This window comes from Aphis gossypii, chromosome 1, assembly GCF_020184175.1.
Source record: "Aphis gossypii isolate Hap1 chromosome 1, ASM2018417v2, whole genome shotgun sequence".
Lineage (NCBI taxonomy): Eukaryota > Metazoa > Arthropoda > Insecta > Hemiptera > Aphididae > Aphis > Aphis gossypii.
Window position 1 is genome coordinate 58945157 of NC_065530.1, and position 12546 is coordinate 58957702.

Below are 12546 nucleotides of genomic sequence, written 5' to 3' on the forward strand. Positions count from 1 at the left end.
TTTATACTAACATTACTTTTTCCTTAGTTTGCATTATGACTCTTCAAGAGTGTTAGTAGTAAATCACCACTGACACTCTTTCCCTATCTGCGCTGTTTCATCATTCCTCACTTCATTTTTTGGTGTTAAATGTGTGTTATCTAAATCCACAATCCTGGACATGGTATACTAATGAAATTTTGATTCCATTGGTCTTTCCTTAATTGGTTAATATTAGATAGCTAATTAACACATAAATTATTTACTTTTTATTTTTATTATACTTCACTATATAATACATTAAATACAAACAAATATATTAATTCACACTACTTGTAAAATGTTAATAAACACAAATGTCTTAATGGCAATTAAAAAATAAATAAGATGAATATAATATAGGTTAGATAGTATATCAAGTGAGTATTATAAAATATTAATGATGCATTACTGGATAGAAAAACAATTTAGGGTACAGATTAGTATACCAAAAATTGGTAATGATAATATGTATAATAATATGTAATTATTTTTAATTATATTAATATTATATTGTATATATTATCAATTTTACTTAATATAAACTTCAAATAGCTTTCACTGTATTTTAGTAATATCATATTTGTACATAATTCTCAGTTCAAGTAATAGCCAGTAAGATGAATGCTACATGTTTGTTGACAAGAAAATACTACACTTGATCCAGCATCTAATTGTATATCTATGTTTGATTGATATTTATTACCTTCATGTAAGTGACATATAATTACCTCTTGTTTGTTTGTGGATGATTTCATTTTTAAAGTGAATTTAAATCTGTTGTTTAACACAAATTGAGGTGTCTCATAGTCAAATGGCCAGTCCATTGGTCGTCTAATAAATGCTCCAAAATCAATATCTATAACGGCCATGGTGAGGCGTAAAGTTTTTTCCACTACCATAATTTTATTGATACCACATTTGGGACATAAAGTCTCTGTATGTTGTCGAAACATATTCACACATGAATTTACATCATTTGGTGTTAAAACTAATGAAAAAAAAGCCATATTGAATTATACTTAAATACAATATGCTACACGTCACTGAAGTTATATTATATTGAATAAATTTATTTTAATAATTCAGTTATGTATAAAACAATATTAAGTTTAAATCTAATCTTAAAATGGCTTTATAATGTATATAGGACATAGGTTATAAACTCATATTTTCACAGTATTAATGAATGGTCTATGAAAGTTCTCACGATGATAATTTCATCAGTTTGTGGTTTAAAAATAAAAGATAAATGTAATCAAAATTGTTTTTCTCTATGGTTTTAATAAAATAAAAATAAATGTGTCTATATTACAACAATATAATTATTATTTACTTATAAAATTGACAAAAAAATCTCAGTTATATTACCGTGTTATAATTATTTTATTTTGATTTGATGATATAAATGAAATTTGATATCCTCTTTTTAATAGAAACTCTCAATATTTCACCTGTTGTTACAGAAAAGTGCTTATAAGAGGATGCATACCTAACCTGTATACATTGTCTCCGTCTTACGTATATATAACATAACATAGTACTCTTTCAGGGAAGGATGACGGACTGTAGTCCAAGTTGAGCAACCAAATCTTCACACTGAAGAGATTTTGGAATGTACAACATTGTTTAATTTTTTTGATATAAGAACTACAAAAAAAAGTTCTTGTTTCTATATCTATTATTGTTGCTTTTCAAACTTTTTGTGTAGTACTGAAATCATAAAAATAAACATAGCATTTCAAAATCTTCTGTATGAAATAGTTGTTTTCTTAACTTCTAATAATTTTTCCAGAATCAAGAAGTTTAACCGTTGAACATGCTTAAGATAAAAGTACACTAATTATTTCTAAATCATAAATTGAAATATTTTAGAATTTATTTTATCTAGTTTTTAGTTAATAAACTAGAAGCTAAAAAGCCACATTAATAATAGTGCTGAAATACACCAAATAATAAAAAATACCATAGTCCAGGAGCTAAGTTATCACATCAAGAATATTTGTTATAATTTAAGTTAGGAAAACAATTTAAATAATTTTTCTAATAACTATCTAAATGATCGTTCAATTTACACCTAAAAACTGGGAAATATTTTCTTTTGTTTTCATTAATGACATTATAAGTTATAACATAATATTAAAATATCTTGACAATTAAGAAATTAGGAAATAATATTAACTATTGATATTCAATTTCAATAGAATAGAAATTACAATTAAAGTTTTCTTAATAAACATAAAACATTAGTCTTTAGCACTTTATTCATATGATTGATTTAGAACTAAATTTACATAATATTATTAAAAACAAGCATCCACATAACTGTCATTTAAAACATTAAATATTAACCAAATGATAATTATCCAGAAAAATAAAAGTCAGGTATTTAAATAAAAATGAGTTCAACAATTATACAATTAAGAATTAAAAATTAATTTATTATAAGTCATTCATATACAATTGGTAAATTATTGCCAAATAGATTGGGCACAAATACTTTCTATAAATGCCAAAAAATGTTGACAATTCAAAATGTTACGATTCATAATAAACAAAATTGTATACTTAAGATAAAAATTGTCTCAAAATTAAAAACTATATTATATTATAAATACAGCTTTAATTTTTTATTTTTTATAACAAACGGAATACTGATATTCGTTGTGTGGTTGTTGTAGAAAAATGAATGGTAATTAACAAATAATCATAGGAATATCAGTCGGAATAAAAGACATAATGGATACACTTAATTAACATGTTTAAGTTCTACATCAAAAACTAATGTACTATTTGGTGGAATTTCAGGCGGACTTCCTTTAGCACCATACCTGAAAACAAAAACATTTAAATAATAAATATATGTTTATTATAAAACATTTTCTTCTTAAAATACATTATTCTCAATAATAATTTAGTATTTACACAACAAAATATGTTATATAAAATACATATGTTAACTATTAAATTAAGCATTAGATGCATTAGAAAATACTACTTACGCCATATTTGGTGGACATATCACTTTTCTTTTGCCTCCAACTTTCATACCGGCAATACCAATATCCCAACCCTTAATAACTTCACCACGTTGTAATCCAAAAGTGAATCCAGGTCCTTTCTGCATTGAATCAAAAACTTTACCAGTGGATTTAAGGCGGCCAATATAATACACTTTAACCTATAATTTATTAAAAAATATATTAGTACAAAATTCAAATACGAAAAATTAATACTTATTATTTACATTCTTTCCTGGTTTTGCAACAGCTCCATCCCCAACTTTAATATCATTTATGATAACTCCACCATTTAACTTTTGTTGTTGATTTTGCTTATCTTTAGGCAGTGGAGTATCTGGTTTAGTCTTTAATCCACTAAGTGGGGTTTTAGGTTCCTTATTTTTCTGTTTTTTACTACTTTCTGTTGTACCCTAAAATATAATTAGAAATAATTAACAAACATAAAATATATTATATAAAAAAATTAATATAAAATTACATTTATCAAACTTTTATTTGCGTCAGGTGTTTTGGGTAAAGGAGTTTTTTGACCTTTAGGGGTCTTTTCTTGACCTTTAGGGGTAATCGCTTCTTTTTTGGGAGTCTTTTCATTTCCATTTAATTGTTTTTTTGGGGTTTTTTGTTGTTCTTTTGTTTTTTTCGTCAATACTGGTACTTCTTCAATTTCATCGTCACTATCTTCTTCTTCTTCTTCGTCGTCGTCATCATCATCGTCATCATCGTCATCTTCATCATCATCGTCGTCATCATCGTCATCGTCATCATCAGCTAAATCACTTACTAGACAAAACAATTATAAAATAATAATACTGTTAAAACAATTCAATAAAAAATTTATGTGCCGTTTGAATATACAACCATAGCTTTTTTATTTGTTATTTTAAAATAGTAATATGGACACCGGATGAGAACTGCATACATACACAATCAATGTGTTAAACAATAAGGAAAATATTTATACTTAAAAATTCATTCAAAGTGGTTAGGATAGATAATTGTTACATAAAAATGACAATGAATTCAAAAAATGTACCTACATACTTCGTGTTTTATTTATCATATAGTAAATAACTTAAGACTTACGTTTTAACCCTTCGCCGTCATCATCACTATCATCTTCAAAATCCATGGTTTCATCATCACTTTCTTCATCAGATTGATTACTCTCATCCAATTTAATGGATTTATTTTTTTTTGAAGTATTATCTTCCAATTTACGTTTATTTCCTGTATACAATGAAATTAAATTCTTTTTACTATTGACATTACACTATGAACACTGAAAAAGCAAACTCAATTGTGCAAATAAAAGAATTTTCACACAATGCTAGGCTAAATGACTTCCCTAGAAGTAGGTGATGATAAGACTACAATTTTTTTGGTGAATAGTAATAATAAATCAGAGTAAGAAAGGAACGTAAGAACACAACAACTTAATTATAAAATTGTATAACAGTTAATAAAATTAATTTACATAAGTACCAATAAAACAAACATAGGATAATTAACCTTAAATATTTAAGAGGCACTATATACATACATTCAGAATTACTGTTTTTCAATATTTAAATGTAAGGAAACTTTCCTTACATTTAAATATTGAAAGTTAAGAAGGAGTTCTGCAGTTTGTACAACTTAGTGAAAATATCTATATAATATATTTTTTCTTTAAGTACCTTTTCCTTGTGCTGGTTTTTCAATTTGTGTTTCTTCAGATTCAGATTCACTTTCCAAATCAGAATATAATTCATCGTCTTCATTTAAATCTAAATATCCTATAAAAATATTCAAGAAAAATATTAATTTATATTTTTTAATCAGAATCTAAATTAAATAAATACCTGTCATATGTATGTTAGCAGTGGCTGATGTAACAAATTTTAAATCTGTTCCTCGTGGGAAAATATGATCCAATCGACATTGGTACAATTTTGATGCTTTAGACAAATGACAAAGAATTACTCGAGGATTATCATCAGTCTCGACATAAACAGTATGTACATCATCAGCTAAATAAAACAAAACCAATTTTAACAAATCAACTAAATGTTGTAGGTATATATATAAATGTTTTTTTTTACATAAACAATAAAATTAATTATTTTTTAGTTTATATGTAATATTTGATTTGGTGACTACTACAGAATTAACTTAAAACGCAATACAAGTAAGAACTTCAGTATTCAATAAAGGGTCCATTAGACAACCTAGTATGTATTAATAAATAAACATGTTTTTATATTTATTTTTTTTTGTGTGTGCTTAAGTTAGGTAGACAGTAATTAGTTTCAAGACATACACAATGTCAGGCAGCATCAGTTAAACATTTGATTACAAGATAATTTATACTACACCCAGGAAATATAAATTAAAAATATTTAATTAACCCATAAATTAATACGGTTAATACATACCCTTTTTAACGGATTCCAAATCAAGTGTAGCCATTGACAGATGGAATGTGTTTTCGACAACAGTACTGTATTTTTTCCCCGGTTCCATTACTATGCCTATTAACATGAACATCGTTATTCAATAAATATATATATAATGTGTATTATATTATAAAACAAAAACACAAATAGTTTACATAATAAATGTTAATCTTGCAATACAATTAATAAATATACATTGACAATCGACTACGATATATCATTCAACAAATAATATAATACACTAATGTTCAACAGATACACACGTGTTTATAAAAACCATCATTCAATATACTTACTCCACATTTTGTCGGTGGTATAATATAACAGATTAACAATAAAAAAAAATAATTGAGAATAATTATAATATTAAAAATTATTTAAAATACACGTGTTAAAGCGATAGAATTTCAATGGCGAACAACAACGTGACTTCAACAAGGCGAAGAAGCCGAAAATGAACGAAGATCAGTGTTTGACGTTTATCCTATTGCCGAACAACAAATATGAACGAGGGTTACAATAACCATGAGCCAACAGCCAACCGAACCGATAGGAATGCGAGGGACAGAAATTACACAGTGACTTCTCAGTATGACCATATCAAGGGAATCATTGTAGATTATATCATTTGGCGCGTTTATTAAATTCATGTTTAACACTGCTATATTATGCATTTTCGCAATAACATATTATTATATTACATTAAATTTTTAATTTATCATAGAAATTAATAAAAATACCATTTATTTAGAAACTCATAACAATAAATCGTAAATCGTTAGGCATTATTGACAGGCCCTGATTTACGCAAGTGCAGATGGAGCACTTGCACTTGGCCCCCAATTTTGGGGGGCCCCCCGATCTCCGTGAATTGTAGAAAATTTTGTGTATTAAAATTTTTTTTTAAATTAATTATTTTTAATAAATTATAATTCCTATAGACCTTATACTAGTATAAGTCATTCCACACCTCAATAGTCAATACAACATATTAAAATAATAATAATAGAAAATTGTTTGAACATCGGAAATATTTGATACGTAATAACTAATAAGTAATAACTATTTATAGATTTCTTCCAGCCCAGAATTTACAGATAACCCGTCGTTGGTGACGCATTTCGCTCCTACAATTAACATTTTTAAACCATTGGTTTAGATTATTCAGTTATCTACGGAAATGAATAGCGAAAAACATTAATAAATGTTATAAATAAACTAATATAGTTATAGTATTTATAGTACATGAAATAATGTACAAATATTTTATGAGTTTTGGGATATTTATTTAATACTTAACATATAAATATTTTGTTTTTATTATCAATATTTCCCCCTCCTCTCTATATAGATTTTTTTTGGAACATTTTTTTGACTTGTGGTGGTGGGGGTAGGGGGTAAAAAAAAAATTGTGCACTTGGCCCTAATTTTATTAAATCAGGGCCTGATTATTGAACGCATAAGTGAAATTCAAAAATTTACTTATACAATTTTTAAGATGGTAAAACGTTCTATTAGTAGATAAGTTCCTAATTGTACGTTCTATCTTCTATGTAAACATTGCTAACTTTCAACAAATAAGTTTTATTACCATTTTAAGTATTCTCTAATAGTCGAATAAGATCACCAAAAACATAATTACTAATTAGTGTTATTCTATTTTTGTTTCAACCTAAGGTTCAAATACCTATATCTATCTCAAATTTGTACAATTTTATCATTAATAATTAAAAGATAATAATTTCCCTTTTAGATTCTGAACGAAGTGATGAATGTATTGATTTTACAATGATGTGTGTTTTTTTTGTGTCTGTGTACAGCATAACTAGTCGAAATAATGCTCCAATTTCAAACTGTGGGGGTGGTTTCCGATGTAAAAGTGAATATTCTTGGTGCATTATAGAGGTAAAAAGTTAACATTTTCCAACAGTTTTCAAAAAAATCGAGAAAAACAAAAAAAAAAATGACTGAAAAACGGCAATTTTTACGCAAAACCAGTTTTCGACCAAATCGATTTTTTTTTATGGTTGTAATTCAAAAACTAATCACTGAAAATACTTGAAATGTTCATCAAATGTTAATGTCAGTGGTATCTGTATATAGTTAAATTTTCAAAAAATGTTGACTTTTTTTGAGTTATTTATAGACCACTGAAAATTTCGATTTTTTTGAGAAATGTTTTTTAAAGTAACGATAAAAAATTTTTGGATGACCAAAAAGTTTTGAAAATTTAATACAAGGTTCCTTATGAGTTGTTTTTATTGTAGCTAAAAAAAATTAAAAATCGTTAGTTACAATTTTTTTTTTATAAGCGTTTATAGTTCAAATTTTTACGAAATCTGTCGAAAACGCGAAAATTTGCAAGTAATTTTGAAGTTGAAAAATCATAAAATTTTTTTGTTTTCATAACTAAGGATTAAAATTATAACACTAAGTTTTCCATAAGTTTTCCTTTAAGTAGCTATAGAGAAAACTCATAACATCATTATAGGAAAAATTTTATGTGCGTTTGAATTTTAAATTTTTACGAAATAGCGTAACGATAACGATTTATCCTCAAACGATTTTAAATATTTGTTATTATTCAAAAAGTATAAGTAGTAGATACTTGAAAATTTTACCAGTTATTTAGATTGGCATTTTCCTTACATGATTTAATTTTCAAAATATTTTGAGTTTTTTTTGAGCTATTTATAGACAACTGAAATTTTCAATTTTTCTGAAAATTTTTTTTTGAAGTGTTGATAAAATTTTTTTGGCCCTATCAAAATATTTGAAAATTGTATTCAAAGTTCCTCATATGTTATTCTTATAGTGATTAAAAAATTATAAGAATACATAGGCACAATTTTTTTTTATTAGCATTTGAAGTTCAAATTTTGACGAAAATTCGTCAAAATTATGAATATTTGCAAATTATTTTGTAGGAATAATTCATAAAAATGTTTGTATAGGTAGCTAAGAGTTGAAAATTAAATACAAGATTTTTCTTAAGTGTAGCTTAGGTACAATAATTATAAAAGAACTAAAATTTTGGTGTATTCAGGCCATTAACACATAAACCACCTTTTTCACCAACCACTGGGAATTATATCCTAGGCTGACAAATCATCTTCGTTCAGAATCGTTTTTCGTATACAATGATACCTATCATTTCATTCAAATTTAACCTACCCTAGTCCGAGGTCAACCCCACCCCCTAATGTACAGCAGAACGGTACCCACTTGCCCGCTTTTTTTTTTTTGAAGTGTCGATAAAAAATTTTTGGCTGCCCAAAAACAACTTAAAAATTTAATACGTTTATTATAAGTCGTTCTTAATGTAGTTAAAAAAATCGTTAATCACAATTTTTTTTTACCATGGTTTAAGTTCAAATTTTTACGAAATATGTCAAAATCGAACAATTTTGCAAGTATATTAATTGTAGTTGAAAATTCATAAAATTGTTCGTATTTATACCTAAGATTAAAAAAATTAACACTAAGATCCTCATAAATTTTCCTTCAGATAGCTATAGAGAAAACTTGATGCGTCTTGTTAACTTACTTAAGGGCTCCTCTCCTCCCTAAGTTGGCAAACAGTGGAGTAACTCAAATTAAACAATTCTTTCACTAAACAGTAAACGGGCTGGCCTCAGGACAACTTGGTCAAGAATGCTCTCCAACGCAGGTCTCTTAACAACTGCCATACCTTACATAGTTCAAATTACATAATATCTCCCTTAGTGGTGGAGAAAGATATGATATATATATATATATATTATATATATATATATAGTGGTATTTTACACATAAGACACAACTAAAAAAGTTAAATATTCTTTTATAAATTATATTACTTAACATATTTACATATATAACACATATTGACACAATTTTTTAACATTAATTATATTACTTATAAATAAAAGTAAAAAGTAAAGTAAATGATAAAATTAATATCTTAAAAAAGTAATTTTGATTGAATTGGTATTAATTTATAAATATTTACATAACCACAAATCATACCACATACACAACTAAAATACAAAATATTTAAGAAATTAAGTTGTTTTTATAACATTATTATTAGTACAACTTTTAACACAAAACAAAAAAAAAATCACATATTTGAATATACAATATACATATATTTAAAAATTAATTGAATTTGTATATTTATCTTTGCATAGTTTGAACATGTTCTTTTACTTCTTCAATAAGATGTATAGATCTTTTAAATTCTCCATATTGTTGGTTGAAATTGGTTGAAACATTTCTTAGTTGATTTAAGTTATGTTCAGTGCGATCAATATTGGATTCTAAAGATGAAAGATTTTTGACCGTTTGATTTAACATATCATGACTCTTTGAACTTTTGTGGATTTGCTTGATAACTGATGACATATTATTGATATTCAACTTTACCCGTTCACTCAACAAATTTTTTGAATCACCAAAAAGGGATCTAGCACTTGTACTTGAAGCTGAGGTCATTATCAATTATTATTAATATTGTATTGATTCAATAAGCTTTTATCACCACAGTCACACCTAAACAATAATTTATTTCAAAATAGTTAATATTTTATGAACTATAAATTGTATAGGTTTAATAACAAAAAAAAAGTAATAATACTGAATTAAAACACATTATAATATAAAATTAGTAATTCTCATTATTATAAATACAATACAGTAGAATAGAGGTTGGCAACCCTCAGTCTATGAAACGATTTTATGCGGCCAACGATTACAATTTATAATTAGTGTAAAAATATAGAATACCACATTATGTATTTATGTTAGTTGATAAACTGTAAATAAAATAAAGTGTATAGCCCGTGAACATTTTTATTTTTTAGCCCCTAACACTAAAAAGGTTGCCGACCACTGCAGTAGAACCTTGATTATCCAGGGTAATGGTAGAGAGGAATCATACAAATAAATGAAAAACATAATTAATCTAGACTTTTAATTTGTTTATTTAACAGTGTTATATAAAATATGTACATTGTTATGTCGTAGTTATATTAGGATTTAAAATATGAAGTAATTTATCTAAGTTTTTTCTGTTTGAAATTATTTTCTTTAATTCATTTATTTTTCATTAACTCATGACGTCACAGAAGTCAAAATTTTCCTATGTGTCTATTTACTTTTGATACAATCAAATTTTTCAGAAAAGGGTAAACACTTAATCGCAAACAAGAACAATCGAGGTTCTTTTATACATATATATCAAATAAATCAAACTAATAAGTTATAACTATATAAGTTTATTAAACTTTAAATCAAATTTATAAAATATCATTGGATCTGAAGATCTAAACATCAGATACAGCTCAAATCATACTAAAAGTGTAGTCATTATTTATTTTGCTAGTATAGTTACTATTAACAAGTTATTATTTGGGTAGGTAGTATTTATTTAGTTTTTGATCAATTAATTAATTATAATTTAAAACGTAATTACATCTTTAAAGTGTGGTTACACTTAAGAAGTAATTAGTATTTACTCATAATAATAATTTAGGTACCTACTTCATAAGCCACATTAATTCATTAATTTTCAATTGATTAGAATGTCAAATTACTACTTACTTAATTTTTTTAGCGATTCTCAAAACTCTGAACCATTAATCTATAACCTGATTAGTTATTACCATCGATTATAATTTAAATGATGTATTAATTGAGGTACAAAAGTAAGATAATTTAAGTTTTATATTATCTCTTTTCTTTATGTTGAAAGGATGATTCATGATTCAAGTCAAGACTATAAATTAAAATAAGTAAGTTTGAAATTCAGAGATTCAATACTTTAGATCATAATAATATAGTAAATGCACTTTACAGCAGACGATCGAAGTTCAATAAGTCAAGACTGAAGACTTCTTGAACTACCAATGCTCTACGATGAAGACCAAGTGAAAATTGAAGAAAAGCGAAGAGCAGCTGCTGACTTTAGATCCTATCTAAAGCGACTGAAGCAGTGGTCAAGAAATACAAGAACACCAATAAACCATACACGATTATTAAAGATTATTATTTGCATTTTTGCAACCTTGATTAATTGAAAACATTATCAGGTTTAAGGACGGTGCAGTTAGGAGGGAGTGTCCCAAAATGATAATATTATGGGCCGAACCCATAGATAATATTAGGTATATCATAATCACGATTTCTTAAATTCGTATATCTTAAATCGTGAATCGTGATCATAATTAATATAAAAACAACATTTTACATTGTTAATATATTATGTAGGTATATGAGCCCGAAAAATAGTCACATAAATGTGTAAAATCTGTTGCATAGGGAACATTGAGCATCCATTGAACTATAAAATAATATTAATATATTATAATATAGTAGTTTAATCATAGATAATAAAAGAATTTTGGTGTATTCAGGCCATAAAAACAAAAATTACCTTTTTCACCAAGCACTGGAAATTATATCCTAGGCTGACAAATTATCTTCGTTCAGAATCGTTTTTTGTATACAATGATAACTATCATTGGATTCAAATTTAACACTCCTATAATATAATATAATAGTGATCCACACGGTACCTAATGTACAGCAGAGCGGTACCCACTTTTTTTGAATTATTATTATTTAAAATAATTTGGTAAACTAACTAAAAGAAAACTTAAATAAAATAAGTATTTAAATACATGGCAAGTATTTGTTTTTGTTTTAAAATACTTCTTAAAAGTTTTTGAAATGTAATTTAAATATTTTCTGAATGGATGTATTTGTATCTGTATTTAAATACAATTTTATAAGTATTTTTTACAAGACTGCTTAATAGCTGCTGAAGTTGGGTGTTGCCATTATACCCATAATCATAGAAAAGATTAATGTGTTTTACTGGTTTTAGTAAAATTTTGACTTATTCGCCTCATCTAGAGCGCTAATATTAAGGAAGAATAAATTTTCATAAACCTGTAACAAGTGTAACATGATTACATGAAGATAGTCAGTTCACTAGGTTTCTTGCATTCCTGCAAATCCTACGTAGGCTGAGTTGTATGTAAACTACAATACATTAATTTGTATTAAAAAATATGATTAAAAATAAA

At 26.1% G+C, this 12546-nt stretch overlaps 3 protein-coding genes across 5 annotated transcripts; all 3 read right to left on the bottom strand.

The window, feature by feature from the left end:
- Window positions 1-2324, bottom strand: LOC114128562 (uncharacterized). Its single transcript, XM_027993100.2, has 2 exons — window positions 750-2324; window positions 1-221 (listed from the first exon to the last, which is right to left on the bottom strand). Exons 1-2 carry the CDS (start codon window positions 1026-1028, stop codon window positions 141-143), a joined length of 360 nt encoding a protein of 119 aa, XP_027848901.2. The 5' UTR covers window positions 1029-2324; the 3' UTR covers window positions 1-140.
- Window positions 2325-2438: 114 nt separating this feature from the next.
- LOC114128559 (46 kDa FK506-binding nuclear protein-like) lies at window positions 2439-5973 on the bottom strand. Of its 2 annotated transcripts, XM_027993096.2 has the most exons (9): window positions 5773-5973; window positions 5456-5551; window positions 4883-5050; window positions 4718-4816; window positions 4125-4268; window positions 3520-3821; window positions 3266-3451; window positions 3021-3199; window positions 2439-2849 (listed from the first exon to the last, which is right to left on the bottom strand). In XM_027993096.2, exons 1-9 carry the CDS (start codon window positions 5777-5779, stop codon window positions 2768-2770), a joined length of 1263 nt encoding a protein of 420 aa, XP_027848897.2. In that variant the 5' UTR covers window positions 5780-5973; the 3' UTR covers window positions 2439-2767. The 2 variants fall into 2 exon arrangements, with proteins under 2 accessions (XP_027848897.2, XP_027848896.2); XM_027993095.2 differs by lacking the exon at window positions 5773-5973 and having other exon boundaries at window positions 5456-5582.
- A 3314-nt stretch (window positions 5974-9287) lies between these two features.
- LOC114128575 (uncharacterized) lies at window positions 9288-11546 on the bottom strand. Of its 2 annotated transcripts, none has more exons than XM_050207933.1 (2): window positions 11313-11546; window positions 9288-10009 (listed from the first exon to the last, which is right to left on the bottom strand). In XM_050207933.1, exon 2 carries the CDS (start codon window positions 9950-9952, stop codon window positions 9635-9637), a length of 318 nt encoding a protein of 105 aa, XP_050063890.1. In that variant the 5' UTR covers window positions 9953-10009; window positions 11313-11546; the 3' UTR covers window positions 9288-9634. The 2 variants fall into 2 exon arrangements, with proteins under 2 accessions (XP_050063890.1, XP_050063885.1); XM_050207928.1 differs by having other exon boundaries at window positions 11060-11544.
- Between the last annotated feature and the right edge of the window lie 1000 nt (window positions 11547-12546).